At 40.2% G+C, this 26,905-nt stretch overlaps 1 protein-coding gene and 1 long non-coding RNA gene across 27 annotated transcripts in view; one reads left to right on the top strand and one right to left on the bottom strand.

Moving 5' to 3' along the window:
* LOC139021255 (uncharacterized) overlaps positions 1 to 26,905 on the top strand; it is a 125,737-nt gene that overhangs the window by 75,144 nt on the left and 23,688 nt on the right. The window lies entirely within an intron of this gene.
* PTPRD (protein tyrosine phosphatase receptor type D) overlaps positions 1 to 26,905 on the bottom strand; it is a 2,083,672-nt gene that overhangs the window by 39,232 nt on the left and 2,017,535 nt on the right. For all 26 annotated transcript variants that reach the window (XM_070431651.1, XM_070431673.1, XM_070431672.1 and 23 more), the window contains 3 exons: positions 24,140 to 24,315; positions 11,271 to 11,390; positions 10,601 to 10,755 (listed from right to left, as the gene is read on the bottom strand). In XM_070431651.1, the coding sequence (XP_070287752.1) occupies positions 10,601 to 10,755; positions 11,271 to 11,390; positions 24,140 to 24,315 (451 nt within the window). The remainder of the gene's footprint in view (positions 1 to 10,600; positions 10,756 to 11,270; positions 11,391 to 24,139; positions 24,316 to 26,905) is intronic.

The raw sequence follows: 26,905 nt of genomic DNA on the forward strand, positions 1-26,905 counted from the left end.
TTTCCTCAAAAAATTAAAAGTTGAACTCCCATTTGACCCGGTAATTCCACATCTAGGAATATATCCCAAGAAATCAGAAATACCAATCAGAAAGGACATATGCACCCCTATGTTCATAGAAGCACAATTTACAATAGCCAAGATTTGGAAACAACCTAAGTGCCCATCAGCAGATAACTGGATTAAAACATGGTGGAATACACGCTGCTGTAAAAAAAAAAGAACTCTTACCATTTGCAATAGCATGGATGGACCTGGAGAGCATTATGCTAAGCGAAATAAGCCAACTGGAGAAAGAAAAAGTATCACATGATCTCACTCATTTGTGGAATATAATGAACAACATAAACTGATGAACAGAAACAGATCCAGAGACACAGAAGCATCAAACAGTCTGTCAATCTTCAGAGGGAAGGCAGAGGAGGGTGGGGATGGGGGGTAAGAGATCAACCAAAGGACTTGTATTCATGCATATGAGCCTAACCAATGGACACAGACACACGGAGGGTGGGGGCATGTGCTGGGGGATGGGGGTGGCCAATGGGGAAAAAAGGAGACATATGCAATACTATATGTAATACCTTAAACAATAAAGAATTAAAAAAAGAGTGTGCTAAACCGGAAGTCTATACCTCCAAAGCTCAAAGAGCAAGGCATTATAGGACCTGCAAATTTGAGCAGAAGGTCTGACATTATGACCCACATTTCTTCTATTTAGCTTATCTCTTCTCTTTAGCCTTCACTAAATACTGAAAAGGGCGCAGTCATTAAGTCAAATGCTACTTCGGGGCATTCCTATGGCTTACTGTGTTGAACTGCCAGGATGCTGGACATTCATACCAGGCATGAATACAAGGCATTGTAACCGATAACCTAGCAAAGAAGAGTAGCATGGTCCTTAAACGCGGCCACCTCTGGGGGCTGAGGATTCATTGCAGCAGAGCTGCCACGGTGCAGAAGTGCTGCTGGAACAACTGTTGTGCAGTAACCTTAAGAGCCTGTGCCCTGTTCATCTGAATTCCCTAACGGTGGCACACCTTGTTCATGAAGGTGGACTTGTTAAGTGCCAAGAGACATTTAATGTCAAGTCTTTGGTTTGTACAGTTGGTGATCAAGATAGGGAATATTTTTGGGTGATTCTTCAAGTAATGAACTAAGTTATCTATATACTTTAGAAGTAATTCTTAAGGTAAAGTAAGTCTCATAGAGAAGCTCTCCTAGTGTTTAAAAAAGTATGGCATTCAAAGAAGTGTTTTCTAGTTTAAAACTTTGAGGCGGGCTCCTATTTGGAAGCATGCATTCTGCCACAATCACAAGTCAGTTTTGTTGCTACAGCAGCGGTTCTCAACTAGGGCTGATTTTGCCCCTTCAGAGGCATTGGCGATGTCTGAAGACATTTTAATTTGTTGCTACTGTTGGGGGTGGAGGGGGTGTGCTACTGGCACCTGGTGGACAGAGGCCAGGGAGCTGCTAAACGTACTACAATGCACAGCACAGCCCCCACAACAAAATCACACACCTACATGTCAATGCTGATGAGGTGGAGAAATCTGGACTGATAGTAATAATCCATTCTGAAAAGTGAAGAACTTTTTTTAGTGCAATGAAATAATTACGACAGTATATATGCATTATTAAAGTGTTAATTATTCTAATCATCACTTATCTTCTAGGTTAATACACACACACATTTTGACTCTAAATCACAAACTACATAGAAGTAGAGCTCTCATTTCAGAAACTGTCATAGTATTGTTTGTTGATTGATAGTAATAGAACCAATTTAAATAACCACAACAATGATAAAAATAATAAGTAATCACAAACTATACAGAATAAAAATAATAACTACAAACAATTATTGACTTCTTTCTATGTGACAGGTACCTGGCTAATTATCACATTACACATATAATCTTATTTAATCTTTATAAATAATTCTTTGAAGGTCATACTGCCATTATCTCCACTTTAACCAGGAAATGACAGGTGTAAAACAGCTAAGTAACTTGTCTAATGTCCTAGATATAGTAAATGGTGCAGCTGGGATTTGAACTCTCATAAGCTGATTTCATGTTCACAGTTTTCACTATCGTGCTGTGCTGCCCCCAAAGGGGCTATTAGATCTGCTAAGAGCCATTTCTGTTGTGGGCTCAGGACAGTTCTGCTCTCATCTGTGTAAGATAAACTAAGCAAAATAGGAAATGGCAGTATGGTACAGATAAAGAGAACACGTGAGCCATAAAACATGGGTTCTCAGGCAGAATCCCTACTTACTGGTTGGGTCTTCAGTCAGGGACTTGGGGTCACAATTTCCTGATCTGGAGAGTGAGGATGGTAATAAAACACACCCACCATTCTAGTCATAAAGACTGAATCAAGTCAGTGACGGGAAGATGCTCTGTAAATGGTTGCAATCCTACACAATAGTGATTTGATTGCTATTCTTGGGCATGGAATGGCAAGGTGACAGTTTCTCAGTTGCCCTTGAAGGGATTTTCATGATATAGACTGAAATATGGACTTCAAATGAGATAGTTTTTTTAAAAAAAATAATTTTATTGATTTCAGAGAGGAAGGGAGAGGGAGAGAGGGATAGAAACATCAATGATAGGAAAGAATCATTGATTGGCTGCCTCCTGCACGCCCCAACACTGAGAATCGAGCCCACAACCCCGGGCATGTGCCCTGACCAGGAATCGAACTGTGACCTCCTTGCTCATAGGTGGATGCTCAACCACTGAGCCACACTGGCTGGGCGAAATGAGATAGTTTCTTACAATATTGGCCTCACTTCTCTATTGCTTTAGATCTGTAATGCTTCTTTTCAAACAAATATTCCATTTTATCAGGCAGCCTGAGTACTCTTCCCAGAACTCCAAACACCTTCTTCATTTTGAGTTTTATATTTTACATCTACTGGGGCTATTGTGCAATTCCTTCTGATGTTTCTTTTGGTTCAATTACTTTTAAACTATTTCAGTGGAAGTAAGATATTTTTCTCTTATTGGATTGTGCCATCATTATATTGCAGACTTGGCATCCTGTTTTATATCACTATATTGTTCATAAATATAGAATTTGTTTTTTTATGCAGAATTATTGGTATATGAGAACAGAACCTGGCATAATAGTTTCCATATGGTATAATTACTTCTCCTCACCTTAAAATGCTTCCATAAATAAGGACATAATTTGTATTTTCCACCCATTTTCTTATCCAGAGATGTTGGTATTTTTAACAATCTAGTCTTTCAGCTACAGAAAGCTAGCTTCTTATATTCTTTAATTTATACACGAAAATGAGTACCAGGTTTAAGGAAAATATGGGTGTACAGTTTGTACTTGTCAGCATCTCAAAACTATCATATGTGTTGGCAACACTTGTGGTCTTTGATCTAAAGAGATATTTGAATGGAACAAGAATAAAGAATGGAATTTAGAATGAATGATTAAAAATGCATCAAACAATTTTCCGTACCACTTTTAGCTCCTTTGGATCACAAGGTCTTTTCTTTTCATGCTCAGATGCAATGCTTTCCAAAATCTTTTGACCTTCAGATGGCTGTTGTTGTCAATACTGGATTGGTATTATGAGTAAATGGTTATATTATGAATATGATCTAAGTAGTTTCTTGGTTGTGCCTTCCCATATAAAGTCAAAAAAAGATTATGAAGATTGGATCTTAGGAATCTTTCCAACCCCAAATTGTCACTTGATTTTTATTGGGCCTCACTCGGTGGCCCAGGATGCTTCCAGGGCTTTATTGATCTAGATCTGGCTCACATTCCCTGCTCCTTCCAGTTTTGAAGGCTTGTTTGAGTCTATGATGTGAAAGATTTAAATTATCTCTAAGAGATAAGTTTACTCTCCTTCAAATGTGTCATTTAGAAGATAGATTCAGGGAGGTCTGATCTATCCTTCTTTCTTATTTATTCATAAACGAATGCATTTTTCCTATGAAGAAATGTATTCCCTTATTTCTAAAAGGGGTTAACATGACTCAGAGTTAGTACATGGGTCAAGGGTTTACTATTACCTTAATGAAATGATAGCTTCATCCCAATTATTCATTCTTAACAAGAACCAAGTACTTAGAGAAAATGAGTTGTCACATCCCTTTGGTACCAGTAGCATATAAACCACAAGTTCTTATATAAAACAATTTAAAACACTGAGCTCAAAAGGAGAAAGGGGAACAAAAATTCTTTATTTCCTAAGAGGAAGACTGAAACAATATGCAACAAATATAATATATGACCTCTATAAAACCTACGCTTAGTAAATAGCTTGAAAGTTCTCCCTTTTCTCTTTCAAGATCAAACTTTATAAATAAGGAGACAAAATATTGCATGTCTCTAGTTCTGCATTACATAGCTACCTGTGAAGAGGTAAGGGCACCTATCCTTCTGATGAACACTCAGTCAACAAATATGTAGTAAGGAACTATGTGGTCTCTGCAAGAAGAGTCAGAACTAGACAGAGGTGGGCAAAGGAGTCATGGACTTTGAAATAGGCCGAAATATATGAGCTGTGTGACCTTGAGCAAATCACCTATGACCTCTCTCTGCTTAATTGCTCCTCACAAGTAAAATATGGTGTTTTGTGGATTAAAGGAGTGTAACTAAAAGTGTTTGGTAATACTTAGAAAACAGTAATGGTTCAGTAATTGGTAGCTATTGTGATTATTTTAAGATGATTAAGGGGTCAAAGTGACACATGCTAGCAATCACCTCTGATAGAGAAAGAGTGAAATAAAGGCTAGATTATGGCAATGTGATGTGGGGTCAGAAGGGAAGGAATGGCTCCTCTGACCAGGTCATCGGGTGGCTGTAAAGTGAAATGCCCTCCAGAAAGGCCAGGCAGCCTGGGGCACATAATGGCTTTGTCACTACTAGTGGCATCAGCTCAGGCAGTGAACCTGACCTTTCTTGGCCTCTGTTTTTTAATTGTGTGAAATGAGAGATAAAGTTCCTAAGGTTCCTACCTCTGAAGATGATTTGGGGGCGGGGATCAGGAAAACATAAAACACTGAGAAGAGCCTTCCTAGTTGAGAAGAGAGTATATCTGATGTTGACTAAGGGTTCAACATTCTTAACTATTATTATAGCTATAAAGTAGGGAGCTATATCTATATTTATTCATTAAATGGAGGACATGTGGGAAAGGATATAAATGATGGAGAAGAAGAAGGGATTCAGAAATAGGTATAAAAAAAGACAAAGGCAGTTTAAAATAATTAAACTTCCTTAAAAATACTCAAATATAAAGAGATACAAATATAGTCTCGTGCTTAAAAACAGGAACAAAAGGTAGTCCAGCCTTGCAATGATCTTACTATTTCTGCAAAAATTCCTAAAGTGCCATATAGAGTTCAACTAACTTAAGCACACGATTACTGAGCACCTACCATGATGTATGAGCAGCGGTACAAATGTGCATAATACATAGTCCACATCCTCTAAGATTTCACGGCATATGCGATCTGCACACAGAAAGCTAAAGATACTAAGTGTGAACACAATCCTTTATGCGAGCTCAGAGAAGACTGTTTAATTCTTCCGGTGGGGAAAGGATTGGGGAATGACCTTTAAAGGTTTCTCCAGGGTTTCACCTCAAATGTTTATAATATGAAGCAATTCCTATAAATGGAGAGTTGAGCTGTGTGTAAAAAAAACAGGGAGTGGTGACGGTTTGGAGAACAGGGTAGTGCATTCCAGCCTAAAAGCACTCAAGTTCAATTTGTTTACAACAAAAACAAAAACTATCACTTTTATATCAACAAAGCCATCTGAGGCCAGTTTGCAACCTTTACAATGCACATGAGAAATACTCTTTGAGTTGGATTAGGAAACAGGGCTGAACATCAGCAGATAGAGAAGGGGAATAGGTAAGATTCTAGATTGGTTGAATATCCTTTGCTGAGAGTCAGAGATGAAAGTACTTAAAATGTTCAGCAGGTGGCTGAAAGGGTGAACAATTAGGCGTGAAGGGCGAGATCAGCCTAGGTCAGTGGTCAGCAAACTGCGGCCCCTTGTGTGTGGCTCTTCCACAAAATACCACATGCGGGTGCGCACGTACAGTGCGATTGAAACTTCGTGGCCACACTCAAGGGGCCAAAGAGCCGCATGTGGCTCGCGAGCCACAGTTTGGTGACCACTGGCCTAGGTTATAAGGGCCATGAACACAATGCTAAGTTCTAACTTTATCTTGAAGGCATCAAGAACCTCCACATTAATTTCTCTCTATCTTTAACAGCATCATTTTAAGAGTCCAATGGTTTCTCAGGTCGTTATGAGAGCAGATTTATTGTTTAAATGATTCTAACTCATAGCGTCAAAATGTTGTCTGTTACTATGAAAAATCAGATGGCATTATCATGATGGAAAATACCTAGGTTAAAAAAAATAATCCATTCAATTCAATATATGGGTATTTATAAACACTTGGTTAGTCACAGGACAGATGGCTCAGGTAATATAGATGACCTAAGTTCATGTTGAATTTTTCTCCCTAGAGCTGTAAATATACATATGGGTTTTTTAAAAATATATTTTATTGATTTTTTACAGAGAGGAAGGGAGAGGGATAGAGAATTAGAAACATCGATGAGCGAGAAACATCGATCAGCAGCCTCCTGCACACCCCCTACTGGGGATGTGCCCGCAACCAAGGTACATGCCCTTGACCGGAATCGAACCTGGGACCCTTGAGTCCGTAGGCCGATGCTCTATCCACTGAGCCAAACCAGCCAGGGCCTACATATGGTTTTTAAGACTCACTCATTAATTAATATACCAATGATGTCACCTTATTGCATACTTCTACACTATGCACTGTCCTAAGCACTTTATGTGTATAATTCCATTTAAGAAGTTAAAATTCTTATTGGTATAAATAGTTACCCCTTCTGTGAAGAAACAGAATCTAACAGATAAGAACTTTCCAAAAGGCACACAGCCAATGAGTGAACAAGCCAGAGCATTAGCCAGGCAGCCTTTGTCTCCGAGGGGGCACTATTAATGCTGCGATTAGATGCTTGGCCTGAACTGAGGGACAGCTGGACTTGTTCCTTCCTTCTACACCGATTGAACGGACTCTCTCTTAGGAATGGGGTAGAATATATCTTTCCCTGTGACCCTCTAAGCTTTTGTCCATGCTTGTTCATTAGTCTATCCTTATAGTACTTTCTTACTATTATTGTTAGAATTACTTCTACTTGTAATGACTCTTTAGTCCTGGCATATTTTTACTGCACAAAACTATTGAAGGAATGTGAATTTTCTTTTTTTCTGCTCCCCTTAAACCCACCCCCCCTTTTTGTTTTTGTCTACACCAGACTTTTACAACCTCCTCCATTCTCACAGGATCTCCCGGGTAAAGGTTTTGGGTTTACTTCGAGTTTGTCACTACTACTTCAGTAAAGAGAAAACAATTCAAATCCACTATTAGAAACATCACAACATGAAGTACAGTGTATATATTCCAGACTATTTGGTGTGATGACTTGCGCCATGACCCTTGAACTACCATCAGCATTTCCTTGTGACTGGGCTCGTGTAACTTTCCGCATGGTGCCTTCTTGCTCAGAGATGATGTCTATACCAGCATTTCTGGGATGCACATGAGCAGTTGTTATCTGGAACGACTTGAATTTGCCACCCTATCAGAACAATTATGCTCACGAGTATTAATATTCTGGTGCCCAAAGACTCATGACGGTGTGAATGTTGGCAACATGGACATGGTCTCTCCTGAATAAAGAGGCCAAGGTTTCTCACGGGACACATGAGGTTACCTGGGGGTGAACACAGGTCATTTCCCGGAGTTCAGTTTATGCTGCATCTTTCCCTCCCTGTGTTGTAGCTGCTGACAAATTTCTTCCACCAAATATACCTGCCCTTCTGCTGTTTGTTTCAATACCAGCTTCTCCAGAGCCCCAGGCACAGCACTTCCAAATGTCAGCAGCTATTAGCTCTGCACATTCATCTCTGTTTCCTTGTTTCTCCTGAGCCATCCATCTCTCTCCCAGCTGAGTGCAGGTGGCTTAACATAACTTAAGGGGGTGTGTGGGGGTGTGTGGGGGTGTGTGGGGGTATGTATTTTCTCAAAATAAGGCATTATAGTTATCTATCTTTTCCTTCCTACTTGCTTAAAAGCTGTTTTGTGGGTCTCTCTAAGTATCTAAAGCCTTATGCCTTGTTTACGATCAACAGAGAGTAAATGGCATTTTAAAATTGTCTATCATTCATCTATCTATCTATCTATCTATCTATCATCTTAGTTTTCCAGGACCTCACTTTAATTTACAGAAAACTTTGAGAGAGTAAACATGCTGTATTTCAAAATGCAATGGACATATAATACTGCTGTTTTTCAGTAAAGACTTCCAAGTTAGGTATGTGTGTGTGTGTGTCTATGATATATATATATATCATAGACACACACACACATCTCTGTGTGAGCTGCATTTTTGCCGTTAGGTATATAAGGGCGCCATTTCTTCAGTGAGCTCAAACTTCCTATTTCCCTTTCCTGTGCCCAAACTCCATCTGAAAACATTTTATGATTTAACATGTGACCCTCATAATGAAGTTAAGCTCGTGCCAGGCAGGAACACCTTGTAATCAGGCACCATGTCTCTTTGAGGCCTGCTAAGATGTGTAAGAGGGTACATTATACTGGTCAAACTAGCACCTGATGAAATCAATGGGCAGGAGAACCAGAAATCTGCTTTCACGATGTGAAAGCATTTGCTCAAATTAATAAAAGTAATTTCTAGTGTTTAAGAATCATGCAAAAAAAACTACACCACAGTGGCAGGTCCTCAAAGGTCCCTGTCCTGGTTACAGCAGAGGGAGACCTAGATTACAAGGTGAGACAGACTGGACTCCTCCTCCTCTGCAGCTACCATACTTGTACCAAACCCCATAGTCTCTCTTGTGTTACCATCTCTTCACCCAGAATGCTGTCGTTAAAAACATAAAACAAAATAAAGCATGGGGGTGTGGTTTAGAATTTGTACAAAACTCTATAAATATTAGGTAATGTTATTATTTGCTTTTGTTGGGAAAAATAAATGCTAGAAAAGAGAACTACAATGTTATCTTGTTTAGAATTTGCAGTCCATTGCTTAACTATTACTATTGCAGCATGGATTAGTCAGATGGATTTTGTTGCTTTTATTCTGGTCTATCATTGTCCCATCTTTTTGTAAAGATAGAGAGTTATGCTATTAAATCATCATAGAACTGGGTTTATGGTAGAAGCTTTGTTTCCTTCCTAATATAACTTGCACACTGCAATCTTAGTTTTCTGTGCAAGAAGCCATAGTCTCTCATATTTGAACTACTTAGTTTATAAAAAAAAACTATTAGGAAGTTACATGAACTATACATTTATCCTATACAATAAAACCCTAACATGCAAATCGACCAAATGGCGGATCTACCGGTTGCTATGACGCACACTGACCACCAGGGGGCAGATACTCAACATAGGAGCTGCCTCCTGCTGGTCAGTGCACGCCCACAGGGGGAGGGCCACTTAGCCAGAAGCCTGGCTCACAGCTGGCGAGTGCAGCAGCGGTGGAGGGAGCCTCTCCCACTTCCACTGCAGGTGGGCGGTAAGGAGTGAGGAGTCCCACACTGCGAGAGGGATGTCCGCTGAGGGGTCCCGGGCTGCAGAAGGGCACAGGCCGGGCTGAGGAACCTCTCGAGTGCACAAATTTCATGCACCAGGCCTCTCGTATAGTAATAAGTAGAATGTGACTAGATATCTTTAATAATCTATGAGTAATAATACTCTACAGGAACTCAGGAAACCGAAAGAATTCAGTTTCATATTGAAAATATGTGAACAAATAAGTAGGGTCTGAGTGGTGACATAGAGGATGTCAGTCAGATTTGTCTAGATGTGACTTGATAATATTAACATGCAGAAGACATCCTTAAGCAGTAAGAAATTCTCTGAAAGTGTATACTAGTAAGTTTACAATATAATTTAGCTTAGCATTTTTCCCTACCATAGGTAAAAGGATATATCAGCCCAGCCCTTAAGAACTTGTCGAACAACTGTAATATATATACCCATATATATATATATATTCCTCTACACAGCTGAAACTGGAAACTAATCACAAGATTAATTCTCAGAGATCAAAGGACTTGTATGCATGCATATAAGCATAACCAATGGACACAGACAGAAGGGGGGTGGGGGCATGAGGGGGAGGGGAGGGGGGTGGAATAGGATACACATGTAATACCTTAATCAATAAAGAAAATAAAAAATTCTCAATTCTTTTCTGTTTCATGTTCATATATTTATGCCCATGTGCACACTTAATTTTGTGTTTATTTATTTTCACATGAAAGATAAAAACCTGGTAAGGTATATGGATCTATATCAAATCCTTCCTTTTATTGTTAGTATAGGCCTCATTTAACTGAAAAAACCTGCCTACATTATTTATGAAGGTCTTTACTATCCCAGAAGATTAAAAACTGGAAAGAGAAAATCCAATGAGGAACCATTGGCGCTTCCTGTCTCCCCACACACCTGACCGCGGGGAAAACAAGTGCTCTCCGTGGTCCTTACCTGCAGTGCACGACCATCGGGCCTGCGTCGGGAGGGTTACAGGTCTTGACTCTCCGGAGGAAAGCGAGGAAAGGTGTCGGGTGTTCTGGGACCCCGTGGTCGGGCCAGGCGGTGAACTGGAACTGCCTCACTTCTCGCTTCTCGCTGGACCCATTCTGTGAAGTAGGAACACTGGCTGAAACGCTGGTTTCCTAGCCCAGGTTGTAAGGAGGAGTCATGACGTGGAACAGGTGACACGACAACGTGCATCTCGATTCCTCCCCTGACCCACTATCCTTTGGGAAGACACGCTTTTTGGAGACATAAACCCCGAGCTATTTGTAAATGACACATGTTTGTCCAGGAAGATAAAATGCCTAGGTGAGAAGCAAGACATTTTTCAGGGGTAAGTAACTATCAGGAGCGCTCCTACTATATTTTACAGGAAAAAGTGGCTCTTCCTCATCTATTCTTCATTTGCCGAAACTTTCGTTCAGAGCAAGGGTTCCATATTTACTAATAAATCGACAAAGAGAAAAATAGCTGAGCGATAATGGAAGGATTATTTCACTCTTCACAGCTGCCAGGGGAATCAAGTGATAAATAAAGCCTTCAGATATGTGATTTCTCAAAAGAATCTTCCTTCAATATTGGGAAGGGGGAAAAGGAGGTAAAAACATCAAAAGCAAACCTTGTAAAGTGCAAAGGTTCGGACACAGTATGTGGCCAGCTCCACGGTGTCGAGCAGCGTCACCTGGACCAGCCCGTGGGTTTCTGTGCCTCTGCTGGGCCAGTACTGGTCACACTTCACCTGGAAGAGAGGAGCGACACATTCAGGGCCGGCGCTCATCCATTTCTCTATTAGCCCCACTGTGAGTTGCTGCTGGAGGAAAAGAGCTTTTCTGTATTTCAGTTCATGTGGGTCTTTTTCTGGCATGCATTCCCGGCATCCCAATATATGTAAATGACTGCTCTGATGCCAATATAAACCACATTTTTCAAACTGGTAGGAATACTAAGCAGTAACAGATTCAATTTTCCCGGAGAAAAATAAACTGCAGATTGTTGCCGGTAAAATAAGTAGAGAGGTATGTGAAACTTCAGAATACTTGAAAACACAAGTCTGTTCTGGGATAGACGTTAAGAATTGCAGCGGGAAGATCCCACGTAGGCATTTACGCCACACGGTGATAGTGAGTCTTCATCTATCAAGGTTTAAAGGCACATGTTATTTCCTCTTGTGCTATCACAATTTCCAAATATGTTCATTTAAAGAAAAGTGGGCATAATATGTAAATCAATCAAAGTATAATAAACAGCATAGCGTTTTTTAACATACAAGAAAAATGGTGCTTGCATTCAAGACAAATTAAATCTGCAATGTCTAGGAAAAAATGAGCTGTCTGTTCTTAAAAAAAAAGTCTCAGAGGGTCACACACTAGCAGTGCAAAGTTTAAATAATTTCAAATTTATTCATTTGAGATGAATAATCTACCATTTCTATGTGGAGTCGAAGAAAAGCACTTAAAAAAGTATTCACCCAATTAATTCAACATGCAGCAAAGAATAATTCAAGGTCTGCAATACGACTCAAATTTACTGAATGTGTCCTTTGGGCATTAAAAAGCATAATGAAAAATGACACACACACAACACTGTATTTTCTAGCAAGGCCATAGATCAGAATATATTTACCCTTTCTATCTCAGATTAAAAGAAAAATGGGAGTAATTCCTACGGAAACAAACCAAAATGTATTTCTCTAGGCAAAGAAAATCTAGTACTATTTAATATTAGGAAACACACCTTCTACTTGAAAAAGAAAGAGGTAAAAGTTACAACCATTGGATTGAAATAAAACAATGAGGCATTATTAGCACAGATGCTAGAATTTTTTTGACCAGTGAATAGTATTACTAATTATTTGCTTTTGTGTTGACTATAAATATCAGTATCATTCTGTGAGAAATATTGTAATTTTCCATTTCATAGAGCATTTACTCCTCAAAGGATGCTGGGCCTTCTAAAAAGGGAGAGGTTTTATCCTCTCCTAGACAAGAAAAAGAAAAAAAGAGAAAAACGCCTAAATGTACAGTTAGACAATAACACAGATATTGACTTTACAATGTTTGACTCCTTCCTGTGCCTTCATTTCAACAGCGAGACCACACAAAAATATCTAGTTCATGAAAAGCAAACAAAAATAGTTGGCAGTAAAATGGAAAAATTGTCTCTTAATAGGATTTATAAAAAATTATTTGTATGATTCCTAGAGCACAAAATAGTCTTCCGTGTATTATATGTCTACCATTTGTTCTAACTCAAAGAAAGACAACATGAGGAAAAGACTTTAAGAACACTGACGCAGTGGCCAGGGCATAGCACCTCTGTGTTTTCTGACCATCCATTAAAACCCAAGCCGTATCTGGACAGACTTAGCCAAGGCCCCTACCTGAATGGAGCCAACACTACTTATGTAGCCACCATAGAAATGGAAACACACACACACGCACACATACATACACGCACTCACGCACACAAACACAAAAATTAAGCCAAAGGCTGTTTTCAACCATGAAATAGATGTCAGGTTGATGTCACGCTGCAAAGGCCAGAAGTAACTTTGGAGGCCTCTTATTTCAACATGGGAGAGGAGGCCAGCAATGTGTTAAGGTCAAGAATCAAGAGAGAAACTCAAACTCATCACTTGACAGTTTCAGCTGGATGCCAACCCTCTCAAATCAAAACCAACAGTTTCAAATCCCAGGAGGACAAATGTCACTATGGCGAGCACAAACAGAGAAGTAAATGTATAAGGTCAGTTCAAGGCACCGAACCAGATGCAATGCAATCATATTTCAAAGCTTGGCCTCGGTTACCCTCAGACCCATTGGTGAGGTAAGACAAAGGGAATACAGGAAGGAACCATGAGCCGGCCTTTTAGTGAGCTCTGGACAAATGGCTCCATTATTCAGTGACTTTTCATCCACATATCCCCTCCATACTCAAGACGTAGGAGAAACTAAAATTGCACTAATCATTCTCATCATGCTAGTATGAAGTTTAGAACTGCAACTATTACTTAGACTCTGAACCCTTTAGGAAAAAAATTCCACCAAACATGATTATAAGGAATGAATATTGTGAATACTGTTAGCTAAAAAAAAAAAAAAGCTTTTGTACTCAATTTAAATAATGTACTTTAGTCTTACTTTTTACAAAGATGTTTTAAAATCAAAGTCAACTGCAAAAATTGGGAGCAATTCTTTAAAGCAAATATATTGAAACACTGCTGTTTCTCTCAGGAAATATTTCACAAAGGGAGCTTCTGGAACACTAAACATTCTAACGTGTGTGCACAGGCACACATCTGGGCTTGGCAGAGGGATTAGAAGCCGCCCCTGAGCTTATCTGAACAGCTACAGCAACACAGTCTTCCTTCATTAGTAAATACCTCAGCGCTGCTTTTCCCAGCCTCACTCTCTGAGCAGCCTGCACAGGTTGCATCTGATTTCTGAGGGCCACATTTAAGGGCTTAGTTTTACTGACAGCTATTCTTTTAAGTCTTTCATTTGTAGCCATTCACTAAACAAATAATATCTGATTTCAACATCAGAGAGCAAGTTGGAGGTGCAGTGAGAAAAGACACAGGAGAACAACAGAAATGATTTTTTCCCCCTAATTAGCTAATGCAAATGAACTAGCTCCATTTTTTCTTTCTTGAAATGTCTTCTTTGACAACAGCCCCTCTCCCCATCTTTTTTCCCGGGAGAAACTCTCAGAAGGTATTTCCACAGAGGGTTACCAAGGACTTCTTAGGCTTCATGCATAGGGCTGGTGTGGGCGCAGATGTGTATGTAAGACCTAGAAGGCAGGAGGAGCTCCTGAGTATGAAGACTGATTTTTGCTTTTTCCTATTTCATTCTAATGTGACTACAAGTGACTCATGGACAGTCTGGCAGCATCGCTGGATGACCGCTAAGCTGCTTCTCTATTTCTAGGACCCGAATCCCATGGGCTCATCTGTAAAATGGGAACACTATCTCTGCCATGCCTTGGCTATTATAAGGCCCAAAATCATGACATTGAACTCAATGGCCAGCACAAGTAGGCATTCCAACAGGCAATAGCTATTAATTATCAGTTAGATCATGTTCTTGATTCTATGTAGTTGTTATGAACGACCTCAATAATTCTAAATGTGAAAGAGGCACATGTTTTTAAACCCAGCAGATATGTGTTTAGGACAGTCCAGGTGGAAGGCAAGGTGTTAGCAGGTATAGCGGACATCAAAGTGAAATGACAGGTAGACTCTGTCCCAAATCCATCCCCATGTCTGCGGAGAGAAGAGTGTGCCTTGGAGTGGGAGGTGAGGCAGGAGAGCAGCAGAATCTGCTACCAGGCTGTGGTTTTGTAGCATCAGTCAGAACCTCTCCTTGAGGCCTAAACTACATGAGACAGTTCCGATTTCTGGCCAAATTTCGGGGAGATTTCTTTTTATTTTTATTTTTTTATTTTTTTAAAATATATATTTTATTGATGTTTTTACAGAGAGGAAGGGAGAGGGATAGAGAGTTAGAAACATCACTGAGAGAGAAACATTGATCAGCTGCCTCCTGCACACCCCCAACTGGGGATGTGCCCGCAGCCAAGGTACATGCCCTTGACCAGAATCGAACCTGGGACCTTTCAGTCTGCAGGCCGACGCTCTGTCCACTGAGCCAAACTGGTTAGGGCAGAAATTTCTTTTTAATACCACAAAGTGATCACCCTTAGATGGTAAGCCTTCATTTCTTTATAATTATGGAAAGGAGAGATTGACCACAGCTACAGCTATGTTATGAAATTAATTCATTTGAGCTCTTTCATGACAAACCATAAAACGCGAGGTGATAAAGTGATAAAACACATATATAGGTATTCAGAAGGGAGTATCTTGAGGGTTTGACTGGTAGGTCTACTGACTGCTTCAGGGGAACGCGTTCCTTCTGGTTCCACATTTGCTCACACATGGCTTAGCCTGGAAGTGCCTGGCACGTCACAGGCACTCAGCAACTGGAAGCCAACATTATAAGCAACTATACTGTGGTCTAGGTTGGCTTATTTTCAAATGGGCTAAAATTTTGTGAAAATATAACCTCCTCCTTTCCAGTTAATAAAGACTAATTGAGTGCGGCAGCATGGCCAAGCATCCCAATTCCAAATGTAACGAACCAAGACCTCAGAAGGGTCCCAGCATCACGGATACCAAATGCATTTGCCACATGGCACTCTGAGAAGCCTGCTTGGGGCCGGATTATTTTGCCAAAGAAGGACATAGGAAAGGCAATGAATGATGTAAGGGCAACATGACTGCTGCTGAAAGGGACTGGAAATCAATATCTAATAAGTTTGGGTACAGGATTCTCCTGTGACAGAAGTATGTTAACATTCGATAGCACAAATCAAAGTTGTTATTGGAAATGCGGAAATGTTAACACACGCTTATCAACACCTATTTAAAAAGGGCCAGTGCAGTAAGAGAAAGTTTTAGAGAAATGTTAGGATATATTTTAGGGGACAGAAAAAAGTTACATGCTATAAACTGTTTATTTCTTAGGTTATAATATCTCTTTTGGAAGTTTTTAAGACCAGTTTTAATACTTAATTTTTCACAATAAGGATAGTGATCACCTCAATGATTCTATTGTCTCTTAACCAAACCATCTGTTTTATGTATTTCCCTTTTCATTTGCTCTTTGCTGACCAAAATTTGGTGAAAGATCAAGGGCAATGGAAAACCTGAAATGAGAGTAATGTTAAAGAATTTTACTACCAGTGAAGTAATAGCTTTTCATAAAAAAAACTATAAAGTTGAAAAATATTATTCTCTAAATAAACCAAATTATGTATCATGAAACTGCTTATTGGTTCATTGAATTATTCTAACATTTTCCAAACCATTTGTTAATTCAAAAGAATGGACATTCTTTTTATGTGTGCTATAGACTGAACATTTGTGTCCCCCTAAAATTCATATGTTGAAATCTAATTCCCTGTGTGATGGTATTAGGAGATGGGGCCTTTGAGAGATTAAGTCAAGAGAGTTAAGCCCCCATGGCTCAGAATCAGTGCCTCCAAAGAGAGACCCCAGAGAGCCCTCTTACCCCTCCCATCACAGGAGGACAGAGTGAGAAGGCAGCTGTCTATGAATCAGAAAGTTGATCCTCAACAAACACTGATTCTGCTGGTGTTTTGATCTTAAATTTCCCAGCCTTTGGAATGGTGGGAAAGAAATGCCTGTAGTTTACAAATCGCCCAGTCCATGGTATTCTGCGAGAGCAGCCCGAACAGACTAAGAAAATGTGTCTGCTGAAAGTTAACAGAGTTGCTGCACTAAACTTTTCCAATGACCTCTCCCATTAAACCTCTCCCGTCATTACCTCTCCCGTTTCTGGAAACGTATTGTAAGCAGAGGGCAATTGCGTGAAGTGCCCCTTTGCAATGGCCAGGTCTGGCTTGAGTCCTTCGTGTTTGCGCCTGGGTTCTAATCATTCCTGGCAGTGGCTGGGTGCTCCACACAGCCCTGCTGCCACCTCTGCTTCTGCCCTGGGCTGCCCAGTGGCTGCCACTGGCTGAGAAACATGCCCACATCCCTACCACTGAGCAATATCACTAGTGGCACAAAGTGTCAATAAAAAAGGTATTTCCATACAGCAGCCAGTATTTTAACCATCAGTACAACTGCACTGATGCATACCAGCTAAACATCAGCCTTGCCTGAGACTAGAGATCAATCTATACTTCCCAAAACCTTAAAATGACCTAATCCAGCCTGGGATGGCTATAAACACGGCTTCAGAGAATGAAAAGGGCTTTGCAGAAGTCATCAGAGTCCAGTTTTATCTCCTCTTCCAAGTCCAGCTCCTTCTTTAGGCTGTGATGCCTCCAACTCACTTTGCTAGGAATGTTCTGAGCCAGAATCTGTTGGCTTCCATTGTAAATAGAGGAGGCAGGGTGGGAAAGAGGTAGAAAATACAGGAAGCTAACAAACAATAGGAAATTGGTGGGATTCTTTTTCTTTTATCTGACACTATGTCTGTTGACAAGAGAAAACCAAGAGTATGGGACTTGCCAGATAAGGAGCCAAACATCCGTTAGGTTGCCAACTCGAGCATCATCCTTTTTGTTGCTTGTGTCCTATTTACATTAGGTATCCAACACTTTTCAAAAACAATCCCATACATCACGCAGACTCCAAAGGCAATGTTTGTACTGCCATTCCTATAGCTGCTCAAGGAAAAAGCAGTTTCTGCTGCTCTAGATAGGCAGCGCTTCAGGCTGCAGTTGGAGAAATTAAATGTTCAAGGCCTTTGGCGCTTCCAGTTCTATTTGGAAGAGGACAAAGACCTGGCATTTGGAAAGCATTTGTTCTCCATTAAACCTACCGAACCTTGACAAACCAGAGGGGCCAGGAATTAGTCTGCCGTTGGCCAAGGCTGGGCCGTCCCAAACTGATAACAACAATGAAAACAATAACACTGCCATTTATAATCTTCAACCGGATTCTGCCTTCATTTAACCCCACATGACCTCCCAATCTGAAAAGAATCTCAAGATTTGTTTTATAGGAAAACAAGAAAATGTTTGACCAGCATCTCTATTTTTTTTGAGCTTTTTGCCTGCAATTGCCGTCTTGCCTTTAGGCCATAGAACCAAATGTGTGTCTCCATCCCAACTTCAGTCTCATTCAGGGGAAATTTACTAAAGTGACATTCAAAGACAAGAGAGGACATAGGAAGAGCAAGTGGACATTAAGGTCAGAAGTGTTTCAGTGGCCAAATGCCAAATCTCCATACTCTAATTCCGTAATTTAGTATAGAGAACTTTGATCATTCTCTGGCCTAAGATGAACAAAAGTCACGATGCACAAAACATTTGATCTGCTCTAGCAATGAATACCATCAAATGGTTTTCAAGATACTCTATTTCAAAACAGAAAATAGGATTTAGCTATCTTGGAAATCACATCTATCTCTATGCTAATACTACACATCAGTGTGGCTCACATTGGATGATAATTCAAATCATGAATCACATCCTGTTTGTTGACTGTCAAAATTTCACTCCCCATCCTCAACATTTATGGCACTAAGTACCACCATAATCACAGCTCTTTAAGTGAACCAACTCCCACTCTAAAGCTTGGAAGACACAGAATCAACAATGAGTGTCAACTCTGGGCAGTAACTGAAGGAAGGCCGGTGAGGTGAGAACTAGTGAAAGCCAAATAAGCCATTTCAGCTTCTTCTTCTTTTTTTTTAAAAATATATTTTATTGATTTTTTACAGAGAGGAAGGGAGAGAGATAGAGAGTTAGAAACATCGATGAGAGAGAAACATCCATCAGCCGCCTCTTGCACATCTCCCACTGGGGATGTGCCCGCAACCCAGGTACATGCCCTTGACCGGAATAGAACCTGGGACCTTTCAGTCCGCAGGCCAACACTCTATCCACTGAGCCAAACCGGTTTTGGCGCCATTTCAGCTTCTAACACTAAACAAGGCTGCTTAAGGATTTGCCAAGCATGAGGTTTGCCCATTCCCTCTGACCTGTGCACCTCACATGGGAAACAAAGCAGAGGAGAAGTAGTCAAAAGCAGATAAAGGATGAAAAAAAAAAGTGGACAATCATCAACAAAACAATAAAGCTTCCTGGGCCAGGAATCACCTTGGCAAATCCCACCTTGGAGACTCCAGTTCTTCAAGTGAGACTGCCAATCATGTGTCCCAGTTGCCCACAAATAACAACCTTGGAGAGGAACCCCCAGCTGTATATATTTTACTCCCTTACCATGTTTCATTTTTTCCGAACTTTTTCCCCCTACATGTGGTTGCCCAAACCAATTCATGTGCTCACTGGCATGTTATGAAACATGGAAACAATTAGAGACCACATTCTAGGGCACCAGAATGATCTTCTACAGAATCAATGAACTACGCAGAACTTGAGAGCATTTGGCAAAAAAGATGGAAACTGTGGAATAAAACCCACTAACCGTATCTCATGTCATAGTACATTTTACAAGGCTTTAACTTGACCTGTATTTCAGGCAGCAATCATATTTTAACTTCAAAAATCTCCATATTTTAGCCTTTTCTTTTATTTTGTTCTTTTATCTATCTGAATGACACTCATAGAAAACACTCAATATATAATACACATTTCCTCTTTGGGGTTGAAAACAGTGTATTTATCATACAAATAGTCTTTTCAGGTAGGTTTGAGATCCTAACTGAATAGGGGGAATAGTATTATTTGAAAATCAAAGAACTTAAGTTTTCAAGTGGCCAACTGAAGTCCTAAGTCATACCTCACAGGACTGAGACCTTCTTTAGCCATTCAAACCAAAGAGTGGTCAGTTCCCTCACAAAAGGCCAATTAAACTTCTAACACCTGCTAATGACTCCAGTGGCCCTTTGTGTGAATCAGCTGCTGTAGCTCAGCAAGGGTTACAAACTTTTGCTGCTTTATCAACAGTAGGCCTGAGAGACAAGGTAAGAGTGAGCCAAGCCTGGGCAAAACAGAAAGCTGGAAAAAACAGATAATAGGTCTTAAGTAGAGAATTCCCTAGCATCATCAAGTCAATAAGAATGGGGAAGAAGCATGGTATCTAGAATACATGGACTTCACTGACAATTATTACCACATGTAACTCATATCAATATCACTCACTATTTTTATATTGTACTAGAGGCATGGTGCACGACATTTGTGCACTGGTGGTAGGGGGTGTTCCTCAGCCTGGCCTCTGCCCTCTTGCAGTCCAGGAGCCCTCAGGGGATGTCCAACTGACGGCTTAGGCCCACACCCCGTGGTCATTCCACCATTCAGCCAATTTGTATATTAGCCTTTTATTATATAGGAATTCTTCAAGATATGGCTGCAATGAAAGTAGCAGCCGCAGTAGCCAAGGTCTGTTTACAGACTGGTGAATGAGTTTCTGCATGCGTTCTGGAGAGTCTGTCCTGGGGAAAGACAAGTGCAAAAACCCCACAAAATGCCCATGTTCTCAGCCACCCTCTCCTCTGGACCATAATGCATGGGTGTGTTACACTGGGAACAGTTGGCAGGATCCACCATGTGCAGTGACTCTATGAACTTGGTCAGGATTCACTGTCAATCACAGAAAATCAAACTCATTTTATTTGGAAACAAAAAATTTAATTATTTGGAAGACAGCTTTAGGAGGAAGTAAAGTTGTAATGGTAAAGCTTCCAACTTCTCTCTCAAACCAAACAATAATAATTGAGAGTCATTGAGCCATCTTGTCACATTCTTTATCTCAGTCAATACCAACAGCAGTCCTTCCATACAAGTCAAAAGGGAGAAATGAGACTTTGAGGCCTCTAGTAAGTTGCTTATTACATAGCGAGTAAGCACTAGTATCTTAATCTAAACCCAGACATTTGACTGTGAGACAGCCCTGCTTGGAACTGTCTTGTAGCTTCCCCTTTCTCTGACGGTGATGTCCCCAGAGTCTTGTGTAACATTATGTTATCCTCTCTTCCCTTTCCTTTTCTTCTCTCTTCTCCACCCCAAATCTCCAGTCAACACGTATTCCTACATACTTGTAATACACATAAGTGTTTAGACACACACATGCTCTTTTCCCCATGTACCAAGGAAATGAATATTATTTCAAGAATCTGAGCCTTAATCATAATAAATAAGAAACTTTTAGGTTTCAGCCCTTGGAGAGGCGATTCATTTAAACTACCCGGACCACTTCCATTTATGAGGGAGACTACAGACAATTCCTAACTAAAGCCAAAGTAGTTCAAACGTCTGCTTTGAAGTTGGCTGCTGGGAATTGAGAATTTATTGAGACTTCAGGTCAGCCACATAAGCCACAAAGTTCCTCAAGTATGGAGCTATATATTTCAGCAACAACTAACCACTAACAACATTTTTTTTTTACAGTGAAACTAAATCCAAGGTCTTGCTTGAGAATCCAGGAATGCCTAGCCCTTTCTCTCTAAGACTTTACGTGAAGAAGACACTTCATAGGGAAAAGGTGAGGTGGGTGGAAAGAGAAAGATGGAAGGAGAGGTGACATAATTTGGGGCACCAGATATCTCTGTTGCATTTGGTCATTTATTCTCAAGTGTTCCAGGCTAGAGAACAAAGGTCTTTGGGGCTTTAGGGATCAGGGCTCATTGCTATGAGCAGACTGATAATGGTTGGAACTCCTCACCATTAGTATTGGCTTATGCAGGTCATCACAAGTTTGGGTACAGGCTGAATCACCACAGAATAAAAATCACAAGACAGCATTTTAATTGGCCTCCTTTAGGCCATTTAACAAAGAGAAAGCTAACTTGCAAGAGCAAAGAGTAATTAATGAAGGGAGGAAACAGAGGTTCCTTTAGTGACTTCCAAATAAGTTCCTCTGTCTAAGGTGGGGGGTGGGGGGAGTAGCCTGCAACATAAAGATAAACCGCAGGTATTGAAGTCACAATGCCTTCCGTCAAGAACTGCTCATTACCATCAGATGCTGTGGTGGCAGAGGGGCCAGTGAGAACTAACTTTATTATTAGAAGCAATTAGGGAGAAAAGGGGAAGAATTTCATTTGGTTATTTCAAAACAAGTTTCTGTGCATAGTTTAATGAAGGCCTGCAGTGTCAAGATAAAATGTGTGTTTTACTGAAAACAGCTTTTGCAAATGACTGCTTGTTACAAGCTGGTCTCTCCCAGCAGAGTGGTCCGGGTAGGTTGGATTTACATGCATGCCAAAGTAGAAGAGTTTAGCTGTCTCAGCTTCACAGAAGTGTTACCAGGCAGCATGGACCAATGGTAAAGCACGTGTGTTCTGGATTCAGACTGTGTCTTCAATTCCTAATACTGCCCTGGTAGCTAAATGACCTTGGGTGACCTTCTGGAATGTTCTAGCCAGAGTTTACTCCTATATAAAGTGGAGATCATGGTAGCATATATCTCAGAGGGTGGTTGAGAAATAGCAATATACCTAATATGTGTTAGCACTGTTATAATTATTAACAGGTATATTCAAGAATCATTTGGGTAGGGCAGTGGTTGGCAAACTGCGGCCCCTTGAGTGTGGCTCTTCCACAAAATACCATGTGCGGGCACACAAGTACAGTGCGATTGAAACTTCCTGGCCACACTCAAGGGGCCAAAGAGCCGCATGTGGCTCACGAGCTGCAGTTTGCCGACCACTGGGGTAGGGGGTTGTTGTTAAAGAAAGGGCTTGCTGTATAAGGGGTACCCTAAGTACAAATCAATAATAGGCCCATTTATATCTTTTGGCGGTAGCATGTAAAGATACTTGTCTTCAGAGTCATAACAATTTTTTATCTAAATTCATTTCAGACAATATTTCAATATGTCTATAGAATCTACATGTTTTAAAAAGATCTGATTTTTTTAATTTTTTTTTTTTTAGTTTTGCAAAACCAGTTGTGAAACATCTCTTTTTATTGCTCCACTCCTTATCTGTAAGGTAACAGCTGGGACTTTTTGTATTTTCCTAAGTCTGAGCTTTTTCCTATGAAATCCTCTTGCAGCTTTCACCTCTTCCATCACATAGAGACCGAGGCTGAGAGAAGCTGCCATGAACTGCGCTTGGACCATTTGGAAAGCCTCAGCTATCACACAGCAAATGGGGAGGTGGGGCTTGGCTTCCTTCTGCATATCCACTGTGAGCTGCTGTGACCACTCTGAGAGGCCTCTCAGTGGTGGTTTCAAACTCTCCCCCGCATGTCCCACTCTTCAGCGAGAGGTACTGTCCTCTTCAGCAATTTTTCAGAGACTTCTTCATTAAATTCTCAAGATTTAAAGATTGACTTTCAAAAAAAACAATATTGACTTTCATCAGTTGGCTACAATATCTGCTTATTTTCCTGGGAATATGGCTTACCCATTATGTTTTGGTTTCGCAAATCAGCAGCATTTAACTAACGTGCCATGTACCATAATATTAGATCCATATGATGCCTGCAACTCCTTCCTTGGACCTTAAAAGCAATGACTATAATATTAAAATCTACTCATTTTGGAGAAGGCTAAACTAGCAAAATACCCTCTCACGTTTATTTTTCTGGCTTCCCTGAGTTAATTTACACAATTTGAATAATTTAAATAAGAGCCTGTGTCACATAATTTTAGATCTTATGCTTCAGATTGTGGAAAACGAAAAGTTAAAAATACTGGGAAGTAGATATTGGTGAAATTCTCCCCCAAAGTCTGTGTGTTCGATAAATGTTTTTGAAAGAGTTAGTTCAAGTTAATAACTATTTTCCCTAACCAAGTTATCTACTTCTTTAATAATTTTTTGTTTGTTTTAGGGATCACACACATTGTAACATGAAAGAATTTCATTTTTGAAAGACTCAGAAGTGTTGAGGGATGGTTGGATCAGAGTTGTTGATGCCCATTCACAATAATGTCAGTCAGAAGGTCAGAGCTTAAGGTTAGATTCTGAACAGAATAAAATATGCAACATTGGGAGTATCTAAGGGAAGATTTTTCAGAGGGAAGAGGCAGATATTTATTCTTACCCTGGATCGTTCTTCTAGTTTTGTCATCATGACAACTGTGGCACTCCGTTGCTCCCATATCATTCTCCAAAAGTCCCCGAATGTTTCAGGGAGAGATCCCTGTGTTGCAATGTAGGCGTTTTGCTTCCTGTAACCATCTATGTAGTTGGCATTCACATAGTCACTTCCTGGGATGCCTGCAAAGGAGGAATGTTATTCAACTAAGTGAGCGTATCACAAGAGGAAATAACCTGGGAGACAGCCTAATGGCATTGTCCCGTTACTGTTCCACACTACTCTAGAGGATTCACAGTGATGTATTAGAATTTGGGTTCTAAGCAAGATTCAAAACAGGTCTAATAGAGTTAAATAAATGCAATGTTTGAGTTGTTAAGCCTTTATAAAATGACAAGGTGGACTACCAAAGAAAGAACAACACAACTGAGTGTCCACAGAATGCCTTCTCTCATATTGTCTTTTTCCATTGCATTAGTAAAACAGAGCATGTAAAGGAGAATAAACAATTATCTGGTCACATTCCTCACTCATTCTCTTCCTCTTTCCCAGACAAAAACTAAATAAGATAATGCCTGGGACTGAGAAATGTGATACAGCATGTCATAATGGTGAAAAATTCACTGCAGATTTCACAAACAGGGAACTCACTTAATCCTCACAACAACTCTATAAAGTGAGTCCTGTGATGATCTTCCTTTCACAGAAGATTAAACTGAGATGCACAGTGTTTGAAAACTTGCTGGAGTTGGTGGAGTCTGCTTTAATTATAGATAGGCAGTCTGCTATGACTTTGTCCTAACCTCTGCAGAGAATTGCTTCTCGTTTAAACCTCATGGGGTTGTTGTATCACATGAACCTCTCTTTGGATTATGACAGTTGCCTCCTAATTGGTTGTCCCACTTCTACTTTTATCCTTTGCAGTCTGTTCTCCATCTAGCATGAGAGCAATTTTTAAAGGCATAATTGAGACACTGTAACATCTCTTCTGCAAACCCCACCATGGTTTCCCTGTACACTTCAAATAAAATTCACATGCTCAACAATGGCTACAAGGCTCTGCCCTTCTCTAGACTAATCTCATTCCCTTCACCTTCTAAGCTTCTAAACTCTAGACTCTGCTTCATTTGAGAAAACAATGCTCTCTTACTGTAGTGCCATCCCACATCCTGGAACACACCCTATCTCCTTCCCATTGTAAAATGTTCGCCTCCATCTCAGAAGGTCAGCCCTTTGCACCTTGGGACCACAGGACTCCCTTGGCAATTCTGACTCCCTTGGCAATTGTAATACATTATATATTACAAACTGTAATTACATATTTGTTTGTTGGCTTGTTTATTACCCATTTTGACCTCCAGATCATGTCTCTTTTATTCAACTGTGCTATTCCTAATGACAAAAAGAGTAAATAATTTTTTCCAGTTCCAACATTTAATAAGTAGCAGAGCTATAATTTAATGCGGATATTCTGATTGAAAGTCTAATTTTCCCTTAGAATAATGCCTTTAAGAGAAATATGGGCAAGTCTGCGCTTCTTCCAGGGAGAGTGGCCAGAGTGATTAAGAAGATGAAATCTATTCCATATAAGAAAGGAATATATAGTACAACTTGGCAAAGAAAAAGCTAAGGGTTGGGGGTAAGATCTGCCCATGTGTATCTGAAGAGAGGTTCAGGTTTATTCTGTTGAAACCCACGTTTTTCAACCCTGAAGGATATAACTGCAGAGATGTGGAGTTTATATCCAATATAATAAAGCATTTTAAATAGAATCAAAAAGGGAATAGATTTCCTCAGGAGGTAACAAGTTGCCACTCCTGGAGGGGGACGAGAACTTTCCAGTGATATCACCGTGACATGGGAGGGAGTGTTAGAACGTGCACATGATTCCTTTTTTTGCTCTGAGAAAACATGGGTCTTGGGTTTGTGGAAAAAATATTTTCTTTATAATGAAACATATGCTGTTCCCAAGCTAAAATTATTATATTTCACTGATTGCCACTTTCAATTACTTTGAGTGATTTTCTGACTCCAGTTGTAAAACTGATCCTCTCAAGAAAAGTAATGAAAGTCAGATGGAAACTACTGAGCTTCGAGAGGAACACATGGACGTAGAATGCCACCGGCATCAGTGAAAAGGCTTTTGCTCAGTTGGTTGTAACATTACTCATCTATTACAGCCACTCAAGAAACAGTTGGGATTCTGGCAGCCCTTTGTTGATAAAGATCCTATTCCTCCCCGACACGAAATTATTGTAGATTCAAAGGACAGTTTAAATAAAGTCCTCAGGTTACAGCTACTGGGAAGCAACACATCTACATGTCCACAATATTTGTTTCTGAGGCAACCATAAATCTATAACACAGGAAAAGCCCACTTTCTAAATTTTAATTTAGTAGTTAGTAACGTTTAAAAACTCATAAAAAGGTGTTTGGCTATGGCCCTCACTCAGCTGCGAACATTACACAAAACTTTTTTCCAAAATTCAAACTGGAGAAATCCGGGTTAATGACTCAGAAAACACATCAACTGGACACGGCCATGTCCTCTTCATCAAGGATCACAGATGTGTTCGAACGACGGTGCTGAGGACAGGGGCTGATGGACACAGGACTCAGATCTTAAGTCAGGGAACCACGCCTGTCCACCATTGAGTGATGAGGTAGGGAACCATTTTTAGACCTACTGCTCAAGTTTGAATAATAAGTTACTATTAATTTTTAGGGTGAGTGGGTTGCTACTGCATAACGATTGCACTTCCCAGAAATAAA

Source organism: Myotis yumanensis, unplaced genomic scaffold (assembly GCF_028538775.1).
Source record: "Myotis yumanensis isolate MYYU_CA2020_CCGP unplaced genomic scaffold, mMyoYum1.0.hap1 SCAF_12, whole genome shotgun sequence".
Taxonomy (NCBI): Eukaryota; Metazoa; Chordata; class Mammalia; order Chiroptera; family Vespertilionidae; genus Myotis; species Myotis yumanensis.